The sequence below is a fragment of the Rhodamnia argentea genome, chromosome 10 (genome assembly GCF_020921035.1).
Source record: "Rhodamnia argentea isolate NSW1041297 chromosome 10, ASM2092103v1, whole genome shotgun sequence".
Classification (NCBI taxonomy): Eukaryota; Viridiplantae; Streptophyta; class Magnoliopsida; order Myrtales; family Myrtaceae; genus Rhodamnia; species Rhodamnia argentea.
This window is the reverse complement of record NC_063159.1, coordinates 7,456,555-7,483,814: the sequence shown is the minus strand read 5'-3', so window position 1 is coordinate 7,483,814 and position 27,260 is coordinate 7,456,555. Positions and strand designations below refer to the sequence as shown.

The 27,260-nt window shown below is 40.8% G+C and overlaps 2 protein-coding genes and 1 long non-coding RNA gene across 16 annotated transcripts in view; 1 reads left to right on the top strand and 2 right to left on the bottom strand.

Annotated features, from left to right (window-relative positions):
* Positions 1-27,260, bottom strand: part of LOC115750563 (protein FAR-RED ELONGATED HYPOCOTYL 3) — an 874,908-nt gene that overhangs the window by 154,667 nt on the left and 692,981 nt on the right. The gene's annotated exons all lie outside the window — the stretch shown is intronic.
* The window catches only part of LOC115731471 (protein CYSTEINE-RICH TRANSMEMBRANE MODULE 3), a 49,310-nt gene that overhangs the window by 3,587 nt on the left and 18,463 nt on the right, over positions 1-27,260 (bottom strand). For 2 of the 14 annotated variants that reach the window (XM_048285995.1, XM_048286001.1), the window contains 3 exons: positions 22,517-22,571; positions 2,183-2,327; positions 1,896-2,079 (listed from right to left, as the gene is read on the bottom strand). In XM_048285995.1, coding sequence (XP_048141952.1) covers positions 2,034-2,079; positions 2,183-2,327; positions 22,517-22,571 — 246 coding nt within the window. In that variant the 3' untranslated portion in view covers positions 1,896-2,033. The other 12 variants (XM_048286008.1, XM_048286007.1, XM_048285996.1 and 9 more) reach the window with 12 other exon arrangements.
* LOC125316749 lies at positions 2,603-22,738 on the top strand. Its single transcript, XR_007199830.1, has 2 exons — positions 2,603-2,718; positions 22,481-22,738. It is a non-coding gene; the product is annotated as an uncharacterized LOC125316749 (long non-coding RNA).

Sequence of the window (27,260 nt, the reverse complement as noted above, 5' to 3'; positions counted from 1 at the left end):
TCAAAAAGACCCGAGATTTGAAAATTACCTTGATTGCAAGATAAGCTTTCCTAATTTGAATTGCGCCGAATCAGCTCGAGATCGGGGATTGGGCCCAGCGACGATGACGATGGTTCGCGGATCAACTTGGTCACGTCGCGGCGGGGGCTCAGTGGGATTTTTTTTTATTATTTTCTTTTGTGGACGTGCTCACCTTGGACTGCTTGAGTTCCTTTTTTTTTATTTTAATTCAAACCCCCCACCAAAGTTCTTTTGACCATCTCCTGGAACCCTTCCTTTAACCTGTGAAAATATGAACTTATTATTCTCGAACTGGGGCCAAGAACAATTTATCGTCGAGAGTACAAAAGGGATGCTTGGGGGTAATGCAGGAGCAGCGACACCATCGTCACAGCGGCGGCCGGAGCGACGGCAGCTGCGGGGACCGGTGTCCGTGAGGCACGGGAGGCACGGTCGAGAGGCTGATCAATATGGACGTCACGGGGCTCGACGACTACGATGGAGGAGTTCACAGTTTGGCGCAGCGACCGGTGGACAGCCTGTGGACGACGTACTCGGCGGCACTAATCAATTTCTGAATTAAGCACGATCTAATTTTCAGCCATGGGTTAGGTTGAATTTGCGTCACCGCAGGTTCATCTTAATTAATCTCAAAACTATCCACTCGACTCCATCGTCTTTCAATTTAGCTTTGCCTTTGCCATCATCCAATCTAATGCAAATGTAATGCATGCTAAAATAAATGTGAAAAATGATTTCATTATTTTTTGTAAGAATTAAAATTTAACTCCTAATGTTCCTAATTTTTATGCAAAATAAATGATTAAGGAAAAATCACAATTTATGTGTTAACAATGCCTCTGTCGACATGACCATTTTTAACCCGTTTATGTTCAACCACAAAAAAAAAAAAAAAAAACTGTATGACAGATTTAATTAAATACGTCAACATTTTATCTGTATCAAAATAAGTCGCGGCCCTCTTTGTCCGAGAGTGAAGAAAGACCGAATGAATGTCTAATCACATTAGCTGGAGAAGCCCTCTCAAACCAATCGAACATATCGTTCAACCTTACGTGGCTAACTCAGTTATATTGTGTTCCAACGACTTGGTAAAGAAAAAAAAAATCAATAATGATGGTATGATACCGCCGCCGATATTGATGAGACAGTCAGTGGTCCAATGTGACACGAGGCGGCATCCTAAGTTGGTGGAACATATATTGTCTTAGTCTCTTGATCTGTATTTTTTTTTTAATTTGTCTAATCTTTGAAATAAAATATGGAATATCCAAATAAGTATTTTCCAGCGATTTGAATCATCCCAAAAATCACATACTTAATTAAGGAAAGATTTTCAGACAAAGAAAAATTAAGGAAAGATTTCAGGACTTATTAAGCAACATCATACGCGTGAGACATGATCTTTTATGACGAAATGCTTTAAGGAAGGTTCGCACGCTAGTCAGGCAAGCAGCCAACAAGGAGATAGGCTATCTAATTTAGAAAACACCCATCAATTTTAGTAAATTGCTAACATTTTGATTTGGTAAATATTAAAAAAAAACGACATTTTTACACAAATGGTTTCATATGCGCTTAATTGAAAATTAGAACTATGTCGCTCAGAAAAATAGTTTATGAAATTGCCAGTGTAATTGCTTTGACAACTGCTTAAAGGATGATGTGATTATCCAATTTAATTTGATGTTCAATGTTATTTCCAATAACATGAGACAAAAATCGGAGTTTATAGTGTTCTTCGCATCATGACCCATTAAAACGAAGTCGAAGATTCCGACATCTCTCGCCGCTTAAACTCATTTTGGACTCACTTTTCGGGATAAAAAGAACATAAAGATAAAATAAGGGTCAAATCGATTGCACCAAAGATGAAAGGAAAATTCAGAAACACTAGTATACATCACGATAGTAGGTGTGCGGCGACGACAATATGTCCCGTTTACATTAAATCGAATGCTAAATACAAGGAGCGACGGGTAGGACGGGCGGTGATCCTTTCCGGGGGATTCCTAGCAGCAGGTTTCCAGGACGCAGGCACAGCACAGCGCAGCGCAGCTGAAGAAGAAGAAGAAGAAGAAGAGCAATTAGGACAAGTTAATGCAATATAAAAATGCATTTAAAAAAAAAAAAAGGGCTACTTTGTGAGATAATTACTTACCAGCCCTTCCAGAAGCCGTCGCCCTTAGTCTTGGTCTTGATAGGGACGGCGTTCTGGGGAGCCTGTTGACCGTCCCTTGTCGGGTAGCCGACTGGTGGAGGTGGCGCCGTGTACGCCGCTGCCGACGCCGGTGGTGGGTAGGCCACTGCACGTGTAGACACATCGTCATCGAAAGGCATCGGTATATGAATACCCATTAGTATAATTCAAGCAGTATAGTTCGGAAAAAAAATTGCTTGGACTTCGGTGGTGGGGTCACTGGCTGCCTGAAGACCGCCGGCGGCTCCTCCCAAGAAGTCAAACAAGAGTTCTAACCAGAAAGGACAAGTGCAAATTGGATTTCTTGGTCAAGATGAAGAAAATTCAAAAACAAGAAAGACGGAAAGGCAAACAAACGACTCCTGAGCTGCAGTTACAGTCGCCGATCGACCGGTATCTTTACTCGGAGTATTCTCGCATGAAAAAGAAGCAATTTTTTTCGAGATAAAATCGGCGAAACTCGAGGGAAAGGATCGAAATCGCAAAAGGGCAGGAGGGTGACGGACGGAGATCGAGGATGGGTTCGATCACTACCTGGGATCTGGTTTTGGTTGTCGTACTGGCTCATCTTTGGATCGGGAGACGGAGACTGAGATCTAGCTGACGAACAAGTCTGTGCTTGAAGAGAGAGAGAGAGAGATGATGCAGACGATAGAGAGAGAAAGTACGAGAGATGACAGGATGGAGAGAGAGTGCAGGTCTGGTGCGAGATTTATAGAAGAAGAATGGAGAGAGGGAGGAAGGAAGACTCGGAGAAAGAGGGAGCAGGGTGGTTGACGATGACGATGCTTCCGAAGGCGCGTCACGCGGCGTGATCTCGAACGCCCGAAGCAAAGGCGAGCAGAAGAAGAGAAGAGGGAAATATTTGTTTACACGCCATCTTTGATTAAAGAGGTTATACTGGTTTAGCTAAATTTTTTCTTTTTTGTCGTTAGTCGTGCGCCGTGCATGTGAATGAGGTTTGATTTCTCATTAGGTTGTATGTGTCTCCCGATAACATATCCTCATTGTTTAGATATTACATCACTTAGGAAAACGAGTGGTCGGGAGATTTTTACATAGTCGACCAAAAACTGTGCTAAAATTCAGATAAATAATTTACTCTTTAGAAAGAAAAATTAAAAAATCATATTTTAAAATATGACCGGACAACCATAATTGGATCAGATATCTCAGCACTTGGGCACGGGAACCCCAATGCCCGTGCGCAGGTCCATGATGGAGTACCGAGTAACAGTGCATGCAAACCCGGCTTCCACGCCCAAGTCATCAAAGCCCGAGCCTAGGTCCATAAAGGCCAAGCAAGGGACTTCGGTGCCCGTGCCCGAGTCCCTAGATGTTGTGCCCAGGTACTCATCTCTCATGCCCAAGTCACTAGTACTCGGGTGTCGGTTAATGGAGGCACGGCGAGCTCCTCGGCAGCCAAGCTCGAGTCCAATAAGTCCAAGACTCCTCGAGGCCAAGCCCAAGACCTCGGTGCCTAGTTCGGGTCCCCAACAGCTGTACCCGAGTACTGCTCTAGTGCCCAAATCATCAAGGCTCGAGCTTGGTTCCTACAATGAGAACTTCAGTGGCCAAGCCCGAGTCCCTCAAGGCTGAGATCTAGTCCCTAATGCTCAAACTAGGGTCCTTGGTACTCAAGTTCAGAATCCCGGCGAACGACCCAAGGTCCCTCGAGGTTAGGCTCAAGATCTCTACACCGATGCCCGAATCTTCGACGGTTGTACACAAGTACTTAAAAAAATTGTTTACAATCTATAAAATTATTAAGGTTATAAAAATTCAATTGACAAAAGAAATATTTAAATATAATGGTAAGGTATGGATAGCTCTTTAAAGGCGTAATTATTTCAAATTACATCACATGCACATTCACTTACCTTCCGACAAACACCCACGACTCTTCTAATTTTTTGCGAAGATGCTATAATTCTCAAACAATCCATAATTCACCAAACAAAATTGTGGTTCAAAAGCACGTGCATATAAAGAGAGAATCTTAATCATACAAATAAGTACAGGATAATTATCCCCGAGGCATTCTTTGTCCGAATAAACAATGTTCCAGCCACCTAATGCTCTGCGTTGTTTATGAATGGCAGAGAAGTTGAACACGTGCCTCAGCTGCATACATCATCTCACTTCTACTTGACTTTTTATTTTCAACATGAATTGATAGGTTAGATGCAAATTTTTTCCCTCCGACTTGGGCTATCTTGCGATACCTTCTACTTCTTTGAATATCAAATACTCCTAAGAAATCATTAAATTCAAATGAGCTTTATATTAACCCTTAGACCTTAGGTTTCAACATTTTGTTCGTCCGGGTTTCATTGTGTCATATAGCCCCGATTAGCAAAGGGCCAAATAAACTCTCTATGCGAGTAACCGATCGGGTTTTGTATGAAAGCGCGGGGAAATAAAGGTGGAATCTTAATCATACATGAATTTATGTCCGAGATGTGGTGTTAAAGCACTTGGAAAGGAAGGAAGAATCTTAATCGGACAAATAAAAGTCTCTTTAACATATTCCAACCCAATATATTTATGTCCGAGATGTTTATTTAGTTTGAAAAAAAAAATTCCCAACCACCTCCCTTAGGAGATACAGTTGGGGGTGGTCTTTGACTATTTAAAAATCATCGTGATGATAACTGAACCGGATCGAATCCAAAGCCAACCAAGTTTGACACCCGAAAGTTGGGTCGATGAAGGGATACTTTTTGACTAAAGACCTTTTGAGTCGTGAGGATTCTTGTTGTCACAGGTGGATAACCCAAAAATTCTATTGTGCATGAACCAACTAAAATGGATCATATTGCGATTTTTGGATAAATGAGACATTGATATTAGTTGGTTCGTCTTCACGAGAATAACGCATGTGCATTCTCGAAAGGTCGGGAAAAATGATTAAAAAAAAAAAAAGTCATAAACCTATTGTAATTATGTCAATTTAGTGTATTTGGCCAATTTTACGAATGGGTGCTAACGTCAACTTTTTTAAAATATTTTTACTATTTTTTATTTTTTTATAATTTTTGTTTATTTTATTTTCTTTAGGTTTTGTTTTTGTTTTCTCCTGCCAAAGGGTTAGGGAAAAAAATAAAGAATAGAAAATAAAAAATATATATTTATAAATATTCTTAAAAAGAAGTCCATGTCGGTGTCGGTAATGGCACGTCGCAAGCACCGGTTAATCAAAATTGGCCGGATGGACTAAATTGGTACAAATGCAAAAAGCTTAGAACTAATTAGTATAAATGTAAAAGATTTAAACTAAATTGACACAACAAAAAAAAAAGTTTAGGACCGAATGACACAATTAGAATAGATGTAAAACTTTTGTGGTAATTCTCCTCGAGAGGTTGCCGAAGTCGTACTTAACAAGATCTGAGTTTTCGCAATTTGGTTAATCTCTCAAGATAAGTTTTGACGAAGAAAGATGCTGGTGAGGAGAACCTTCCGAGATTTACGGACACACGTGAGCCAAGGCTTTTGGTGGGGAATAACAGCTCCATTAGAAGGTCAAGTGGAAAGCTCTTTGTGACCATGCCTTTGACTTATCTAGAAGACATCTTTTTGGCCATGTTGGATTGTTATTTCTCGTTTTGACCAAAAAAAAAAAAAAATTGAAGAATTGTCATATCTCATAAAAGGTCTCTTGTAATCATATGGGAATTATTGCTCGGTCTTCAATTCCAGGTTATGGTCTTATGAATTATATGAACAATGGACAAGCTGTGAACATGACTCTGCCTGGTTTGGCCGCTTCTAACAGGGGTCAGTAGTTTCGGGTCTAGTCCGGTCTCGTTTCCATCAAGAGTTGAGAACCGAACTGGTGGTCCCGATTCTTAATTTCCGGAATCGGACTGAATCAGACTTGCTGGAAACTTGCTGTCTTTTTAACAATTTGACCGACGCATAATGCGAAGAAATCATCAGGCTGCTCGTTGGAACATCGTCGGTTTCAAACTGAAAGTGTTTGATCTCTAGTTTGTGCCCCCTTAGTGAGGACCGAGGAGTAGTCCGCTGATAAAATTTGCCGTATGTGGTAGCAGATCAATTATTAGAAACGAAATACAACACCGAAAAAATTTTGAGAAAATTAAGATCTCTTCATTCACATTGCTTATTCGATTATTACATACATGAAAATGTAAAGACATTGGCAATGTGTCAAAACTATGCTGTCTCCGAAAACGTCTTGACTTGAAGATCAGGAACCATCTAAAGATTTCCTCCTCCACGGAATGCTTGAAACAAAGAAAAGGAAAAATGAGAATATACCCAAGCATCATTAGATAGATTATCTTACCAAGATCACGGCCCATGTACACAATGAATTGAAGTTCTTCCATAACTAAAGATTGGGCAAGCATCGAACCACAGCATATCATACAACACGACACACTAAAATATGTCTGCATCTGCAAATGTACGGCTTTTATGCAAAACCCGCATTCTAATACTAAGGAGGCAGTCATCATTTATGTGTTTCTCCAAAAATGATCGGTGGACGAGTAGGTACGTACAATCATAAGCCTCATTTCACTTATTAAATCTATTGCAGTTTTGCCAATTCAGTATTATAACTTTCAATTTTGTCAATTCGGTACTAAACATTTTCACATTTTGCCATTTGAATCCATATGATCAATTTTGGTCAGAATTCGCTAACATAGATATCGATAGTCCTACGTGACATAGTCGATGTTCACTTGGACTATTTTTAATAGCGTTACAATATTTTTGTGATTTTCTTTTCTTTTCTTTTTCCTTTCTTCTTCCTTTTGTCAGTGACCAGCGATTGGGTGGGTTGGCCTTGCCCGGGCGAGGGTCACCATTGCCTGCCACAGGTGAGGGCGACCCCCGGTAAGGGCGACCCTCGCCAAATTTGGCTTGCGCGAGGCTAGCCCTTCCTATTTTCATTCTTCAATTGAGTAAATTTCAGATAGATCTCTCCATATGTGCACGAAAGAGACAATGCACAAATAGGGAACTTTGTGCAGACAATCTTCGGACATCATATCATATCGCACGATCGGATTTCGCTACTTGAATTTGATGGAGGCAATCAAGAGTGTTGACATATATAGAAAACTTGTGGCTAGGTAACGTTATCTATATTGACCGAGTGTCTCCGCACGATCGAATTTCGCTACTTGAATTTGATGGAGGCAATCAAAAGTGTTACCATACAGAGATATGGCGGTTTCCCCTGCTGCAATCAACTTGAGGGTCAGTTGGGATGGTGACATTAACCTTGCAATACTGAAGGATCCCTTGGACTCTCTCAGGCTTGATCCCTACAAAAGGCGGTATGCCCTTGTAACATCGGCACAGCGTCCGGCATGCTTCGGTGGTATTCACCATGCTCGCCAAGGTTCGCATGCCTGAAAAACACTCCGCGCTTGACGGAGGTGGAACTGCGCCGAAAGCAAACGGTCCACAGGGAAGTACAACTTTCAGAGCATCCTGACATGTTATCGAGTCCATTGGGTTCAAACTCGTGAGCAAGGTGATCAAGAAGAACAGAACTTTAGGAGCCAATTGGCGGTTCGACGACTTGCTTCCCATTTTCTCTCCCTGTTCTCTGGGGGGTTGATGTTGGTTCTAGGATTCAGGTTGAAGGAAGGGCATTGTTGTGCTCCATATATAAGGGAAAGCTGCAAAGAAAGCTGGAGCTAATCGTCCAAACAACCAAACACAGTCTAAGAGATTTAAAGTAGTTGCAAAGGGACAAGCGCAAATTAATGAGGGTTGACAATTTTTTACAAGGTCCTTCATCAGATACGAATAAATTCTTGTTTGACCATTACGGGGTCGATCTCTTTTGTGGAAGGATCGTAAATGTGTTTGTAATGTGTTGACCATTGCAATTCATTTACGACATGCTTTGATACGGTCAATTAGAGGGGTTCGTTTTTTCAAATTAATCACGTCACGTGTTTTCCAGAGAGTTAGTAAAGAAAGAGTGAATGCCTAATCACGTGAAGAAGCCCTCCCAACAATCGAACATTTTATTTGACATTACCAAGGTAACACAACCATATTGTGTAACGACTTGGTAAAAATGAAATTTTATGAGAGCGACGTTGATCCGGATGAGACGTCGACCCAAAGAAAGTAGCCCCTCCACCAATAGAATCATCTAGTGTGAATGATGAGAAAGGTTGTAGCCACTGGCCACCATGACACGTAGGGACATAAACAGAAGGTGGTTAAAAAAAAATTAATTTTTGCTTGTTTAGTAAAAAATAAATATTTTTTAAAAATAATTTTTTTTAAATAATCATTTATGTTACTTAAAATAATTAATCAATAAAAATATTTTTATAATATATGAAAATAGTTATTTATTTATTCGTTCATTTTTAGGAAAAAAATTTTAAATTCTTCATTTTTCGCAAACATGCCCATAATATTTTGATCTTGATTAGTCTCCGTGACGAAGATAAGCATTTCCGGCGAGCAAAGAACAGCTTCCCATCATATGAATCCTCCTTTTGACATCGCACATTTCATTTCGTGTTAGTACCGCAACCAATGACCGATGACCGAGGACCTAGGCCGTCTAATTTGAAAAACACCCATGAATTCCAGTTGATTGCTATTTTGGACCCCGCTCGCAGTGGTGATAGCAACATTTTGCTTTGGAAAAATCAGATGCACATCAATTTTGCACAAACGATGTTATAGGTTGGTCAAGGAATATACGATCTCTCTCCCGAATACAGATAAATTGCCCCCTCCTTCCCCCTCCTCAGCTCAAGTTCGAGGTGATTTGCGCTAAAACGAGACAAAGATATTGCTCGATCGAAGATGTGGATTCCGACATCTCGCGTTCGCATCTTCCCAGATCCTACGCCTAAATTTATGTCTCGTTTTACGGGAAAAACATTGAAAAAAGGGGAAATAAGAGTGTGGAAGACGCAAGAAAAAATTCGAGAACACTAGTATATATCACGGGACAATAACATATCCCATTTGTAGTAAATCGAATGCTCAATACAAAGAGTGATAAGTAAGATGGACGGCGACCCTTTCCGGGGATTCCTAGCAGCAGGTATCCAGGACACAGCAACAGCACAGAGCGGCACAGCTGAAGAAGAAGAAGAAGAAGAAGAAGAAGAAGAAGAGGAGGAGGAGGAGGAGGAGCAATTAGGACAAATTAATGTAACACAAAAATGTAGTTAAAAGAAGAAGAAGAAGAAGAGGGCTCCATTGTGAGATAATAAGATAACTTACCAGCCCTTCCAGAAGCCGTCGCCCCTAGTCTTGGTCTTGATAGGGACGGCGTTCTGCGCCGGCTGTTGGCCGTCCCTCGTGGGATAGCCGAGCGGTGGCGGCGCCACATATGCTGCCGCCGATGCCGGTGGTGGGGCCACCAGCACCCCCGGAAGACCACCGGTGACTAAAAAAAGGATAAATTAGAACAAATAAAGACTCCTGAACTGCTGTTACAATCGTCGATCGATCGACCAGTATCTGACTCGCAATATTCTTGCATGAAAAAGAAGGGAAAAAAGAAGCGATCTCATGGGCGAAATTCGGAGAAAATATTAGGTACCGTCGGGGAACCACGTCAGCAAATACCCACTCCATCCATCGTGCGACACGTGTCACACGGGCCCACTTTTCAGAAAAAGAAACTCTCCTCTCTTCCCCGTCTCTCCTGCGCGTGACCTCTCCGACCTCCTACCCCCTCTCTCTTCCAGTTGATCCCTTTTCCCTTCTCCGACCTCGAGCCCGAGCCATCGCCATTACCGACTGCGGCGGAAAGCATGATTCGGAGTCTCCGGCAGCGGGCTCGCCGCCGATTGATCCCTATCCCGTCGTGCGCCTCACGAAGATGGCCGAAGCTGAGCTTGAGCAGCCATGGCTGCGATGGCCGCGAGTCGAGCTCGAGCGGCCATGGCCGAGGCAGCTTTGCCGGTGGCCGGTGAACCCAAAGCTAAAGCTCGAGCGCGAGAGGCCATGGCACCTGCAAGCTTGAGAGCCCTCGCCCCTCCCCTTGTCGTCGCCGTCAACTTCATCAAGGACTCGAGCAGTCCTCCCTCGCCGGCATCGCTAACCGAGCCGATCTAATCTACCCGAATGACGCCGACGATGGCGATGGATGAGCCTTCAGCCGCTCATCCCGAGCAGTGCGCCAGTCGTCGGGGTCAGACGGAGGAGAGATGGGATAATACAGAAAGAGAAAAAAGGGGTTCATGAAGAGAGAAATTTTTCTTTTTGATATTGATGGGGCCGTGCGACACGTGTCGCGCGCTGAGTGGAGATGAGGACCACGTCAGCGTTACCCCCTGGGTACGCAATATTTTCTCCGAAATTCGAGGGAGATCGAGGATGGGATGGGTTTCGATCATTACCTGGGATTTGGTTCTGGTTGTTGTGCTGGCTCATCTTCGATCGGAAACGTCGACTGAGATCGAGTTCACGAACAAGTCTTGTGCTGGAAGAGAGACAAGATGGAGAAGATAGAGAGAGAAAGTGAGAGAGATGATGGAGACGATAGGGAGAGAGAGAGGAAGTGAGAAAGAGATGATAGGATAGAGAGACAAGGCAGGTATGGTGCGAGATTTATAGTAGGATGGAGGAGGAAGGAAGATACGGAGAAAGTGGGAGCAGATGGTTGACTTGACGATGCTTCCGAAGGCGGGTCACGCCGCGTGAGCTCTCGAATACACGGAAGCCAAGGCGAAGCAGCAGAAGAAGAAGAAAATATTTATATACTCTGCCTTTGAACTTTAATTAAAGAGGCTACACTTCATCCCAAATTGAGTTTGGATGTTGTTATCCTGGTTAGCTGAACTTTTGTCTTTAGTCATGCGCCACGCATGTGAATAGACAACAATGCTTGGACCAAATACCTCGGCACTAGGGCACGGGAACTCCCGATGCCTGTGCGCAAGTCCACGGTGGTCGAGCCTAGGTCACTTTACTGCCGTACTCAAGTCCCAGGTAGCCATGCATGAGTACCGCGCTCCAGCGCTCTAGTCGTCGATGCCTGGTGCCTGGTCCCTTGGCGATTGTGCCTAGGTACTTGGCTTTCATGCTCAAGTCACTAGCACTTGGGTATCGGTAAATCGGAGGCTAGCCCGGTTCCTCGGCAGTCAAGCTCGAGTCCACTAAGTATGGCCTAGGCTCCTTGAGGCCAAGCCCAAGACCTCAATGCACAATTTGGGTCCCTAGAGGCCATGCCCGAGTACCTAGCTCCAGTGCTCAAGTCACCAGGGCACAGGCCTATTTCCATGGAGGCGAGGCCTGAGAACCTTGGTTCCTACGACGAGGACTTTGGTGGCCGAGCTTGAGTCCCTAGAGACTAATGTCTAGTCCCTAAGGCATTAGGGGTTCCGTATAAAAGAACAAAATTGTTTACAATCTAATAAAATTATTAATATTATGAAACTTCAATTGACAAAACTTTATTTAAAATTTGATGATAAAGTATGCATAGCTCTTAAAGGCATAATTATTTCTATTTACATCACATGCACATTCAATTCTCCCCGAGGTAAATTCTTTTAGTCCGAATAAACAATGTTCCAAACACCTAATGCTCAGCATTGTCCGTGGAAGGCGGAAAAGAGGTGGAATCTTAATCAGACAAATGGAAGTCTCTTTGACATGGTCCAATGTATTTATGTCCAAGATGTTTACTTAGTTTAAAAAAACAATTTCCCAACCGCATCTCTTGGGAGGTACATCTAGGGGTGGTTCTTTGAAATAAATATCTACTTTGACTATTTTAACATCGTCGAGATGATAACTTGACGGAATCGAATCCAAAGCCAACCAAGTTTGACACGTGAAAGTTGGGTTGAGGAACGGCTGCTTCTTGACTAAAGATCTTTGAGCCGTGAGGGTTCCTGTCATCACGAGATCATAAACAAACAAAAATTCCATTGCATGAACCAGCTAAAATGGACCTTATTGTGATTTTTGGATAAACGAGAAATTGAGATAGTTCGTCGTCACGGCGAGAATAGCGCATGTTGCACTCTCGAAAGTTTGCAGTGGTCGTACTTAACACGTTCGAGTTTTTGCAATTTGGTTGATCTCTCAAGTTTAGCTTTGACGAAATAAGATGCCAGTGACAAGAACCTTCCGAGAGAACCAAAGCGCTTGGTGGGGAATAACATCTCCATCAGAAGGTGAACTGGAAAAGCTCTTTGTGACCATGCCTTTTGATTTATCTAGAAGACATCTTTTTGACCTGTTGAATTGTTATGTTTCGTAAAAGGTCTTTTATAAGCTCCGTTTGTTTAGCAGAAAATAACTTTAACAAAATATTTTCTGAATTTTCGAGCGTTTGGTTCACAGAGAATAAGCCGGTCGAGGAAAACATTTTCCACCAATGAAAAAATTCCTTAAAAAATGGGGAAAATGTTAACCTCTTTTTGAGAAGAGAAAACATTTTCCCTCATCTTTGGGCCCTCAACTCATCTATCAGAGCTCTCTCTTGATTAAAAGGTACATTTTATCCCAATTTGAATTTGGATGTCGCAACTGTAATCAGCTATAGTTCTTTTTCGATTGTCATGATGAACCATGCACGTGAATAAGGTGTAATTTCTCATTAAATCTTGGATTGAGTACCCTTTTGCCCCTCGTTTGAAAAACCAACACTAAACTACAGCACAAGGCAAAAGGGTTGAAGATTAAGAAATTTTAAATAGTTGCAGAAGGGATACGCGCAATATAAATACATAAGACAATGGCATATGAATGAAGGTTGACAATTTTGTACGAGATCATCCACGAGACACGTAATTGAGGGTGTTGAGGTTGATCCCTTTTGTATAAGAATGATAAACGTGTTTGTGATGAGTTAACTATTTCAACCTACTTATGCCACGCTTTGATTCGGTTAATCAAATGGGTCAACTTTTTTGTTCGTATCAAAATTAGTCACGTCACTTATTTTCTATAGAGTTAGGAAAGAAAGAATGAATTCTTAATTACAATGCGATTGATTCAGCATTGCCAAAGCCCTTTGGGGCCCCCAAAACTCTTGGGCAAATGCAAATGCAAATGCCCTTTGGTAAAAATTTTGGGGAGCTTTAGAGATGGAAACTGCATTTCTAAAGCTCCGTAGAGGCCTTTAGCCCAATAGAGGTCTCCGGATACTTAGGAATGCTGCATCTCTAGAATACAAATATAATTTTTTTCTAACTTTGCCCTCGCTCAACTTTCATAATTTCTAAGTTGTCCCTACCTAAAGCGTCATCGCTAGCAAGGATTTAGGCCATCGGCGAGCACTCGACGAGGTCGAATGTGGCTGTTGGCGAACTAAATGTGGCGTCAGCAGCTTCTCATGGGGTTGTACAACCCAAGCAATGGATGCCTGGGTTTGCATGACCCAAGCCGTGTTGCGTGGATTAGGGGAGAGTACGGTCCGGGTTCCTCGGGCATTGACGACCGAACCCGTAGTTTCGGTTCTCAATTTTCGGAACAGGGACTGGATTGAAGATCCATAGAACCGGACAACACCATACCATCAGTCTGATTCATTCTTGGGCGGTTCGATGGAACCGATAAAATGAAAATAAAAATTAAAGCATACTAATTATTTGGAACGCAAAGCTTTTATTCAAGAAGGGAAAGATGTAATTATTCGGAAAAAAGGACCCCGTTGGATGGCCAGACCTAACTGCAGGACCACCTTCTTTGGCCACAGGCAGCTTCAGAATTTTATCACCTTTAAATTGACCACGATCGGGGACTTCGTCCTTGATGGTATCCACTTGGATGGCCAGGCCTAGCCCCATTAATTCTACCCTCACCAGTGATTGCTGATATTTAACTTGTGTATTAAAAATTAAATAAAAATTGAAAATTTCTCGGTCCGAGTGGGCTTTTGTCCATTGGTTTCATTCCTCCCTAGAACAGGGAACCATATCGCTCGGACATCAGTTCCACCTTGAGGAACCGGGGACCAGGCCGATGACCTCTAGAACTGGACCAAACCCGTCGGTCTTGTTCTATCTGGGCGGTTCCCGGTCCGATCGATCCATCTTGCTCACCCCTAACGTGGGTTTGCTCGACCCAAGTAACGTCGCATGTGGTTGTACAAAGCCAAACAAGATTGCTCGCGCCAGATTTGGCTTACCGACAACCAGTTTAGCCTCTTCAACCTCCCGTCGACCGCTAAATCCTCGTCGATTTTTACTTTAAAAAAATTAAAATGCTTTACAAACTATGATTTTTCTGAGCATCATTTAAGCCAAAGGTATTTTTTCAATGCACTTTCAAATCATAATTTACCAAACACTACTTGCATTCTGAAAAATCCTTTTAGCCTAAAATTTTTGCATTTCCTCAAAATCGAATCAAAGGCATCCTATTTCTTGGAGAAGCCCTCTCGGCAATCAAACATTTTATTTGACATTACCATGACAGCATAATCACATTGTGGGTAACAACTTGGAAAAAATAATAATTATATGAAATTATGAAATTAGATGTCGACCCAAAGAAATAACCCGTCCACCAATTAGAATCATCCAGTTTGACGGATGAGAAAGGTGATGGCCAATATGACACGAGGGGACATTTCGCGTAGCGGCAATTTCTTTTTGGGTTTTGTTTGTTTCATAAAGCATAAGAAATTATGAAATATTTTTTAAAGTAATCGTTTATAAAAAAAAATTAATTGATAAAAATAATAACATCATTATTGATAATATGTCTAAATAATTTTGTGGATGAAGAAAATATCTTTTCCTTCATTGATTTTTATAAAGGATACATTCGATTATTTTTAAAAAAAAAATATGAATTCTTTATTTTTCGTGAAACACACCCTTAATCTCTTGATCTTGATTGGTCTCTACAAGAAACAACTTCACATCATATGAAACCATCTTTTCGACATCGTATGTTTCATTTCACGCTAGTAAAGAAACTGAATTCGAGGAACTGGGCTGTTCAATGTGAAAAATCCCCATGAATTTCAGTTCATTACTATTTTGGACCACGTTTCTACTGGTAGTAGCAATTTCGAAAAATTAAGCGCACATCAACTTTGCACAAACGATTTATAGGTTGGTCAGGGGCATAACAAGCACTATCTCGAAAATAGAGTTTGTAATAATCTTTGCATGCCCACTGAATGGAAGATGTGAATTCCAATGTCTCACGTTCGAATTTTCCCAAATCTTACTTTTAAATCAATGTCGGACTCGTTATACAGGGTTTAACATACAATATATAAAAAAAGAAAAAGAAATAAGTAGCGAATTGGCAACACGAAAGATTCAAGAAAAAATTCGAGAAAACTAGTAGATATCAAGAGACAATAACATGTCACAATATATGTCAACAGCGATAAAGAGAATGCTAAACATAAAGAGCAAAACGCCAATCCTCTCCGATGGTATGCGTAGAAGCAAGCATCCAGGACGCAGCAACAGCACAGTGCGGCGCAGCTGAAGAAGAAGAAGAGGAGCAATTAGGACAAGTTAATGTAACACAAAAATGTATTTGAAAAAAAAAAGGGCTACATTGTGAGATAATTACTTACCAGCCCTTCCAGAAGCCGTCGCCCTTCGTCTTGGTCTCGATAGGGACGGCGTTCTGTGCCGGCTTTTGGCCGTCCCTTGTGGGATAGCCGATCGGTGGAGGCTCTACGTACGCCGTTGCCGATATCGGTGGTGGGTAGGCCACTACACAAAACATTGCGTACCATCGTCACAAGTCATCGGTATAAGAATACCAATATTTTGAAAAAATAACTGTTGGAACTTAGGTGGTGGGGCCAGCGGCCACAACCGCCGCCACTACCAACCCCATCGGAAGAAAGCCGGCAACTCCTCCCGAGAATACAAACAAGAGTTCTAACTGAAAAAACAGCGAGAGCTAGCTCGATTCCTTCGTCAAGTCTAAACAAAAATTAGAACAAAAAGAAAAAAGACAGGACAGACAAACAAAGGACTCCTGAACTACTATTACAATCGTCGATCGACCTGATCTGACTAAGAGGGTAAAAAGAAGCGATTTTTGACGAGAATAAACCGGCGAAATTCAAGGGAGAGGATCGAAACCGAAAGGGCAGGAGGATCGATGGAGATCGAGGACGGGTTTCGATCATTACTGGGGATTTGGTTCTGGTTGTTGTACTGGCTCATCTTCGATCGGGAGAGGTTGATTGAGATCTAGCTCACGAACAAGTCTGTGCTTTGGAGATATATATGTATATATATATATGATACAGGTGGTAGAGAGAGAAAGCGAGAGAGAGAGACGATAGGATGGAGAGAGAGTGCAGGTATGGTGCGAGATTTATAGAAGGACGGAGGAGGGAGACGACGACACGGAGGAGGAGGGAGCATGGGGTTGACGATGCTTACGAAGGCGCGTCACGCCGCGTGAGCTCGAGGGCACGAAGCAAAGGCGAAGCAAGCGCTTTTCTTCCCCTTCTTCCCGAACTTTAGCCCACCGCCGAATGCTGTTACTTCTCGTATGGTTGGAACCGCGATCAAAATCGGCAGATCTCGCTCGACACATTATAATTTAGGCGGTTTTCTCATACTAACATTTCCAATCAGTATTGGATGGCAACCATAATAATAATAAAAAAATCCTTATTCGACAAAGCATGGGGTAGCCCTGATGTTACTTAACATAATGAGCGAGTTTCTTGCTCGATTGAATTCCTTTAGGTCAGTGTCGATGAGGGTTATCGAACAAGTTTTGATTCCCAATAACGTGTCGGATAACTTACTTTCAGTACTCAATTGAATTATCGGATCGGAAATAATTATGAGGGTCGTTTGGGTAGCCATAGACTATGAAGTAATTTTTCCCCTAGTCTCTCATAAAGATTCTTTCAGAGTGATTATCGCATTTGTAACTCATTTTGTTTTGGAGTTACACAAGATGGATATTAAAACTACCTTTCCGAATGGAAGCCTTGATGAGGAAGTCTATATGGTATAACCTAAAGGCTTTGCAGCTGATGATTCAAGTAAGCTTATATGTAGACTAAAATAATCTATTTAAGGTCTCAAGCAAAGCTTTTAGATAATGATATTTAAAGTTTGATAGTGTTATCACTTCATTCAGTAATGTCGAAAGTAAAGTGAATCAGTGTATATACTACAAAGTCGGTGAGAGGAATTATAATCTTCATATAGACAATTTGTTGCTCCCAAGTAGTGATCTTCGATGACTGCATGAGGTGAAACAAATGTTGTAAAAATATTTTGTCATAAAGGACCTTGGTGATGCGTCTTTTGTCCTGGACATTGAGATCTAATGGGATCGTTTTCGCTAGGTATTAGATTGGTCCCAAAAGACATGTGTAGATCGTATTATGGAAAGATTCAGTATGCAGCTCCGCAATCCAAGAGTTGCTTCTATCATTAAGGGTGATAAACTGAATCAGTTACAGTATCCTCATAAGGATATTGAGAAAATCCAAACATTATATTTTTCAACTTGAGGCGGACATCTGTCAAATCCAAGAAACGATCATTGGGTTGCTGTCAAGAAAGTTTTAAGATACTTATAGAGGACAAAAGACTACATGCTTATTTACAAACAAGTTAAGGACTTACAACTAGTAGGGTATTCGAATTTAGACCCTACTAGTTATCAAGATGACAAGAAGTTGACAACAAGGTACATCTCTATGTTAGCAGGCAGTGCAATATAATGGAAAAGTGAGAAACATAAGTTTGTATTATCCTCTACTATGCTAGCGGAATTTATAGCATGCTTTTAGGCTGCTACTCAAGTTATTTGGCTATGAAACCTCATTAAAGAGTTGATCGTATTTGATTGTGGATAAGCCCATACAGTTATATTATGGAAAATAACTCTGTAGTGTTGTTTGTTAACAACAACAGAGGTCTTAAGGGGTTTAAATGTCTAGCGGTCAAGTTTTTGACCATAAAGGAAACAGATGAAAATTGTGACATTAAAGTAAAGCATAGTTCCACAGATGATATGGATGTAGACCCACTAACTAAAGATCTTCGCCCTTATTATTTGAATGACATGTCATTAAAATGGGCTTAGTGGCATCATTGGATGCGGTGGTTCAATGGGAGCTATTTATAGTTTTCGCTTTAAAAAAGTTCACATCTATATTTGTTACATTTTGTAACATCTAGATATGTATCTACTCTATAGCATGCAATAAAGTATTTATGATTAAGGTGATATTGAATACTTATATCAATTGAAAATCTCAAGGTATGTGTAAACCTTGAGTAAAGGCTGGAGGCTTTTAGTTACTAGCCTTAAGGATATGTCTTGTTACACATAAAGTAAGGTTGACCATGAATGTAAGACATATCGAAGTTCATTGGAATCGTAAGGATATTCTCCGGTGCGCATAAGGTTTCGTGATACGTAAGGATAGAGAATGGTGTTTAACAAAGGGGATAACACATAAAGTATCTCACTTATGAGGTGTCATTCATTTGTCACACTACCATATTGAATACATAGCATTAGAGTTAAGGACACTCGTGAGCATGAACGGCTCCGCATATAGTTTTATGCGATTATTGCCATGATTCAGTGTTTGAGACTATATAGGATCGAGTTGGCTGTTAAGAATAATCTTTAGACCAGCATAAAGGCACACACTATTGTGCACTTTCAATTAATATAGCCCAAATAAAAAAATGTTAGAGTTATCCTAATGTGGGTTTATATTGATTAGGATTGTAATTACCGTTTACGGGGTTGGTTTAATAAAGGATAGATATAATGATTCTTAATGGGCCGAATATGGGTCCGGCTAATGTGGGCCAAGTCGGGCCCAATTGAAAACTCTATAAATAGGGCTAAGGTGCCTCATCTAACCCGAATGATTTCATACACCATTTAGTCTCCTCATAAGGTAAGAGAGGAGAGTGTGAGGCGGTCTCATCGATGCCGGGCTTTCGGAGGGTGATAAAAGGGAAGTACTTCAGCATTTGATCGTCAGAATTCTGCATCAAGAACGACGATGTCAAATTAAGTGCACGAATTCCTTTAAACCATTACTGTGTTTCTAGATTTTAACTATGTTAATCATGGGATTGCCAACTTAAGGTTTATAGCGGCTAACACTTCGTTGCTGAGTCCGTGTCGTTTATCGGTTTGGTCGGCGCCATATTGGGAACACGTCTCTCCTAATGTTCAGCCCCGATCACATTCATAGATATAGCGGTTGGATAGTTCTCTCTCTCTCTCTCTCTCTCTCTCTCTCTCTCTCTCTCTCTCTCTCTCTCTCTCTCTCTCTCTCTCACGATATATGGCAACTAGGCAAAAGCTTGAAATAGAGCCGCTTGGATGACTAGGCCTAGTGTTTGCTAATATTTACGTTATGTATTAAACTATTAAATAAAAATAAAAATTTGTTAAGTCCGGGTGGGCGGTTCATTGGTATGGTTCCTTTCTAGAATCGAGAACCACCGGACACCGGTTCTACCTTGAGGAATTGGGGATCGGATCGATGATCTCTAGAAACAGACCAAACCCATCGGTCCACTCCAATTCGAGCGATTCCCGATCCGATTGGTCAATCTTGCTCACTCCTACCATGGGTTTGCTCAAGCCAAGTAGCATCGTATGCGGTCGCACGACGCCAAACTAGATTGCTAGTGCAAGATTTGGCTCACCGACAGCTAGATTTGGCCTCGTCAACCTCTCGTTGGCCGCTGAATCCTTGCCGATTTTTAGTTAAAAAGTTGAGTTTTACAAAGTATGATTTTGTTAAGCTCCATTTAAGCCAAAATTAGTTTCCCAATGCACTTTCAAATCACGATTTACGAGACACTACTTGTATTTCGAAAAATCCTTTTAGCCTAAAAATTTTGCATTTCCTCAAAATCCTATTTCATGGAGAAGCCCTCTCTCTCTTTCTCTAATTAAACATTTTATTCGACATTACCAGGGTAACATAATCACATTGTGTTTAACGACTTGGAAAAAATAATAATTTTATGATAGCGACTCGGATGTCGACCCAAAGAAATAATCCGTCCACCAATTAGAATCATCTAGGTTTTTTTTTTTTTTTTTTGTCTTAAGAATCATCTAGTTTGACTTAGGGGTGAGCATGGTTCCAGGGTAGAACCGAGAACCTGGAACCGGAACCTGTAAGATCCACTTTGGTTTCGGGTTCCAAAGTATGCGGGATAATTTCCAGGTTCCAAAAATTGAGAAATCCGTTCCAACGGGTAGGTTCCAGGTTCCACTACCTAGAACTTGGAACCCGAACCCTAGATTCTGAAATAAATTTGTATATTTTTCTTGGTATATATTTTTGCACAATCATACAATGTTCTATGGCATCCGATGATGAGTGTATAATTTGGAGCCAAATAATTTTTTAGGTTCCAGGTTCCAAAAAATGATAAACGTGTTCCAATAGATTGATTTCAAGTTCTAAATGTAACTTGTACGTAACCTAAAATCACTCACCTCTACTTTCTCTTAGATGTTGTAGTGTTCACTCTCATTTTGCTTAACTAAAAATGAAAAAATAAAAGAAAATAAAAGAAATTGATCGGTTCTCGGGTACCCTGGAACCGACCCTAGAACCCGTGACGGGGTAGGTTCTAGGTTTCAAGGTGTGACGGGTAGGTTCCGGGTTCCAAAAAATGAGGAACCCGTTCCGACGGGTAGGTTCTAGGTTCCAGGTACAACTTGTAAGGAAGCTGGAACCGCTCACCCCTAGTTTGACTTTGACTGATGAGAAAAGCGGCGGCCAATATGACACAAGGGGATATTTCGAGTAGCCGACAATTTCTTTTCGGGTTTTGTTTGTTTTGTAATACATGAAAAATTATGAAATATTTTTTAAAAGTAATCATTTGTAAAACATTAATTGATAAAAAATAATATCATTATTGAAATATCTCTAAATAAATTTATAATGAAAATATTTTTTGTTTATTTATTTTTATAAACAATATAGTCAATTATTTTTTTAAAAATATATATATTTGATGAATTCTTTATTTTTCGTGAAGCACGCCCTTAATCTCTTGATCTTGATTAGTCTTCGTAATTAAGATAAGCATTTCACGTCGTCGAACAAGAAATCACATTATATGGAACCATCTTTTTCGACATCGCATGTTTCATTTCACACTACTAAAGAAGCTCATGAACGAGGAACTGGGCTGTCTAATTTGAAAAACACCCATGATTTTAGTTTATCGCTATTTTTGACCATGTTTTTTAATTGGTGACAGCAACATTTTGCTTTCGAAAAGTTAAATACGCATCAATTTTGGACAAACGGTTTTATAGGTTGATCAAGGACTATAACAATCACTCTCTCAAAGATAGAGTCTGTAATAATGTTTGCGTGCCCACTAAATCGAAGGTGTGGATTCTGAGGTCTCGCGCTCGCATTTTCCCAAATCCTACGTTTAAATCAATGTCGGACTCATTTTAATACAAAATTAGAAAAGAAAATAAGGGTCGAATTGGCAACACGAAAGATTCAAGAAAAAAATCAAGAACACTAGTATATATCAAGTGACAACAACGTCGTCACAATTGCGACAAAGAGAATGCTAAACACAAAGAGCAAAATGTGAATCCTCTCCGGTGGTATTCCTAGAAGCAAGCATCCAGGACGCAGCAACAGCACAGCGCGGCACAGCTGAAGAAGAAGAAGAAGAAGAAGAAAAGGAGCAATTAGGACAAGCGAATGCATACAAGAATGTGCAGAAAGAAGAAGAAGAAGAAGAGGGCTACGTTGTGAGATAATTACTTACCAGCCCTTCCAGAAGCCATCGCCCCTAGTCTTGGTCTCGATAGGGACGGCGTTCTGCGCTGGTTGTTGGCCGTCCCTCATCGGATAGCTGACCGGCGGAGGCGCCACGTACGCCGTTGCCGACGCCGGTGGTGGGTAGGCCACTGCACAAAACATTGCGTACCGTCATCACAAGTCATCGGTATAAGAATACCAATAGTTTTAAAAATAACTGTTCGAACTTTGGTGGTGGGGCCAGCGGCCGCATCCGCCGCCTCCACCAGCCTCCCCGGTAGACCGCCGGCAACTCCTCCCGAGAATTCAAACAAGAGTTCTAACCGAAAAAACAGCGAGAGCGAGCTCGATTCCTCCGTCAAAGTTTAAACTAAAATTAGGACAGAAAGAAAAACGACAGGATAGACAAACAAACGACTCCTGAAACTGCTGTTACAATGGTCGATCGACCAGTATCAGACTAAGACGGGAAAAAGAAGCGATCTTGCCGAGATAAAATCGGCGAAGAGGATCGAAACCGGAAAGGGCAGGAGGATCGGTGGAGATCGAGGATGGGTTTCGATCGTTACCTGGGATTTGGTTCTGGTTGTTGTACTGGCTCATCTTCGATCGGGAAACGTTGACTGAGATCTAGCTCACGAACAAGTCTGCGCTTGGAGAGCGAGAGAGAGAAAGATGATACAGATGGTAGAGAGAGAAAGCGAGAGAGAGACGATAGGATGGAGAGAGAGTGCAGGTATGGTGCGAGATTTATAGAAGAACGGAGGAGGAAGACGACGCGTTGGAGGAGGGAACAGGTGCTTGACGATGCTTACGAAGGCGCGTCACGCCGCGTGCGCTCGAGGATACGAAGCAAAGGCGAAGCAACCGTTTTTCTTCCCCTTCTTCCCGGACTTTAGCTCAAGAACCGGTTCTTATCCTTACTACTCTTTCCTTTCAAAATTTAAAATATACTTATTATAAATTTAAGTAAATTAAGGGGAAAAAAAGTTGTTAATTTTCAAGAGTTTCGGACTTCGAAAAACAATAAACATGTTAATTTCAAGATTTAGATCGACCAAATAAAAAAAATAAGAAATAAATGTCATTCCAAACTCTTATAAGACGTAATAATACGTAAAATCACACTAGAGACTACGTCGCAAGAAACCGAAAAGTAACCATCGAAAACATTGAGAAACGAAAATGAACATTTATTCGACAACATCATTGAATACGTCGATCGCCGAATGTTGTTAATACTTGTATGGTCGGAGCCGCGATCGAAGCCGGCATATCTCAACACTATATAATTCGGGCGGTTTTCTCATACTATCATTTCCCTTTAGTGTTGGATGACGACCATAAAAAAAAAAAAAATTCCTTATTAGGCAAAGCACAGGGTAGTCCTGATGTTACTTAACGTAACGAGCGAGTTCCTTGCTCGGTTGAATTCCGTACATCGGTGCCGATGAGGATTATCGAACGAGTTTTGATTCCCGATAACGTGTTGGATAACTTATTTTCATTACTCAATTGAATTATCGGATCGCAAATAATTGTGTGGATCGATAATTTTTTTTTTTTTTTTGGGTTCAAGAGAATCTCAAAAGGTTGAATACAGATCGGAACTTTGACACCTTCTTCATTCGCGAGACGAAGCGCTTTTTGGCGGCGTCAGCCAACAAAGCTGGAGGAGACCGCTGTCTTCGTTTGATGCAGCCCCAAAGAAATAAAACGCTGTGTCGTCTCAGGCCCGTCTCTTTACCGAACCATTTTATTCATTTACATTTTTTTTTTATGTTTATTGCGAAAGAATATTAATAACGACAATAATGAATGTCGGATTGCGTACGTCCTGCCGTTTTGCCTTTCCTTCTCCGCGTGCCGGATGTGAATGTCTTTTCGGGGGTCGTTTGGGTCCTTCGGTCGGTCCAAACCTTCGGAACGCAAACCTTCTTCTGTAAGCAATCTATTTTCTCGTTTATTCATTAAATTTTTATTGCGCTTTAGAATCAAGCCCCCAAAAATAAATAGCCTTTCACCTTAAAAAAAGGAAAGAAAAAAAAGAATAATTTTCCTTTCTCCCTAAGCATTCCCGATAATGTGACTAGAAAATCTATTGTGCTTGAGAAATGCCAATGTCAAATGTATACGTAGTAGGTCGGAAAACATGAAGAGGATTTTTTTTTTTATTTCAAAAAATTAACGCTGAGAATTTAGTAACCCTATTGATAAAATAGGAAGTAATTCTCGAGGAGGTAGTAAAAGTAGTTAAAGCCTGAAAACATGCCCTAAGAGGGCGCATGTCAACATTTCTGTTATAAAAATCAACTTATGGTCAAAAGTTGATTTTTCTCGCTTCGTTTACGTATAGAATTTGGTTTTTTTCACTTTTTGAGAGTAGTAAAAAAAATTTTTTACTTCTTTCAAGGGCTCTAAAACTACTTCTGAATCGAAAAGATGCCCCGTAAGTAGAAAAATGAGGTTGCGTAACCAAATAGATTTGTACTCTAGAAGTTGCATTACCAGATGGATTCCTTTTACAAATTTTAAATATTCAAAATTCAATAAGAGATGAGAATTTCGATGATAAAACTCGAGGGATAAGTGCGTCGGAAATCCTAAAACTTGTCACGAAAGTGCAATCGAGTCCTACAACTTTCAAAAAGTGCAATTAAGTTCTAAAACTTATCATGAATGTGTAATCGAGTCCTAAAATTTTTAACAAGTGCAATCGAGTTCTAAAATTTATCAAATTTGTGAAATCAAGTCCTTCTTTTGATTATATTTTTTCGAAAGTTTTATAATTCGATTATACTTTCATGACAAGTTTTAGGATTTTCAGTACACTTGTCCCAAAAGTTAATAAGCTAAAGCTTATGTGATCATCTTGTATCCTAACTGATTAGTGAAGTTAAATACCGAGTTACACATGTCATACCACACGGGGTCAAATTACCGCGATGTGGCGCCCTGTCCTGGCCATATGGCGTGACACCATTGGGCCTTTTTTTCAATTCAATCTAGTCGTATGGTCAACTTTGGTTGTCGGGAGGAAAAAACCGAGCGAGGCGAGTCCCGTGTAATCTTCAGAACTCATAAGCTCAAACGCAATGCGAGTTTTGTACTCGATTGACGAAACCTTAAAAACTGTTGTGATTCAACGACAAGAAAGAAAATGTCAAGACTTCATGGAACAACGATCCACAATGTTCAGAAGTCGTTACACCTATCCCGCTTTAGCTTTCCAGCAATGAACATGTGTATGGAAATCATTTTTTTTTCTTGGTCAAATGATAAGTTATTCAATTTTGGTAAGAAAAGACTGGAAGGGCCGTCCAAGCCGGCTTCAATACGCAATGGACCCCCAAGGGCTCCGGGGGAAAATGAGACTTAGTTTGGAAGAATTACCAAAAAATATCCTAAACCTATTGCAATTGTGATAATTCAGTCCTAAACTTCTTCTTTGTTTTTACAAATTGAGTCACAAACCTTTTGCGTTTGTGACAAATCAGTTCATCCGGCTAACTTTGGATAGCCATTATTGAAGTGAATTGGCGACAAGGAAGATTCAAGAAAAAAAAATTGAAAACACTAATATATATCACGTAACAATAACATATCACAATTTATGCCAATTGCGATAAAACAGAATGGTAAACACAAAGGACAAAAGGCGGATCCTTTCCCGGCGAGGGATTCCTAGAAGCAGGCATCCAGGACGCAGCAACAACATAGGTAGTAAAGGAGAAAAAAAATTTACATTTAAAGATAATTGATTGTAAATAATTAACCGATAAGGAATAATATTAGTACTAATAATAATTTATGTCTATTTATGTTTTTTAAACGATGAAAATATTTTTCGTTCATTCATTTTTGTAAGCAATACAAGCGATTAAACTTTAGAAAAATATTTTCCAAATTTTTCGTTTTTCGCGAAACAAACACATCCTTAATCTCTATAATAAAGATAAGCATGTCCATTGGATAATGAACAACTTCACATCACACGGAACCCGATATCGCGTGTTTCATTTCACGCTAGTAAAGCAACCAATGATCGTGGAACCAGGCCGTCTAATTTGGAAAGCACCCATGAATTTCAGTTTATTGCCATTTTGAACCACTTTTTTAGTGGTGATGGCAACATTTTGCTTTCGAAATATTAAATGCACATCAATTTTGCACAAACGATTTTATAGGTTGGTCGAGGATTATAACAATCAGTCTCTCAAAGATAGAGTTTGTAATAATCTTTGCATCGCGACCCGCGACCCACTAAATCGAAGATGTGGACTCCAACATATCGCGTTCGCATTTTCCCATATCTTACGTTTAAATCAATATCGGACTTGTTTTACGGGGGCAACATAATACAAAAAGCAAATAAGAGTCAATTTTATTTTATTTTTGGACGAAAATAAGAATCGAATTGGCTACCCAGAAGATTCAAGAAAAAATTCGAGAAAACTAGTATTTATCAAGAGACAATAACATGTCACAATTTATGTCACCAGCGACAAAGAGAATGATAAACACAAAGACCAAAACGCGAATCCTCTCTGGTGGTATTCCTCGAAGCAAGCATCCAAGACGCAGCAACAACATAGCGCAGCATAGCTGAAGAAGAAGAAGAACGGCAATTAGGACAAATTAATGTAGTACAAAAAGGTATTAAAAAAAAACAAGGGCTACATTGTGAGATAATTACTTACCAGCCCTTCCAGAAGCCGTCGCCCTTTGTCTTGGTCTCGAAAGGGACGGCGTTCTGCACCAGCTGTTGGCCGTCCCTTGTGGGATAGCTAGGCTGTGGTGGCTCCACGTACGCCATCGCCGACGCCAGTGGTGGGTAGGCCACTGCACAAAACATTGCGTACCATCATCCCAAGCCATCGGTATAAGAGTACCAATAGTTTGAAAAAATAACCATGGAGGGCCACCTGAGCATTATTGGGCTTCCCACGCAATCTGGGAAAGAACTTCTCCCAAACGCCAACATTGAGATCGACGACGAAGTAGACATCCCATCCCCTCATCTCATGATGGGCGCGTCGATCTGCACGTTGGTTGGAATCGAGCCAATTCTGCACGCTCTCGAACTGGCCCTTAGCGTGTTGGATTGACTTGTGATTACAGGTGAGCAGTTCTAGGATCATTTAGATTCTAGGTACTTAGAATTTATCAATCGGAACCGATTCCTTATTTTTTAGAACTTTAAACTTACATTGCATACCTTAGAACCTGAAATCTACTATCCTATCACAGGTTCTAAGGTTGGTTTTAGGATCTACTTAGGTTCCTCATTTATTCTTGGTTGAGTGATTACAG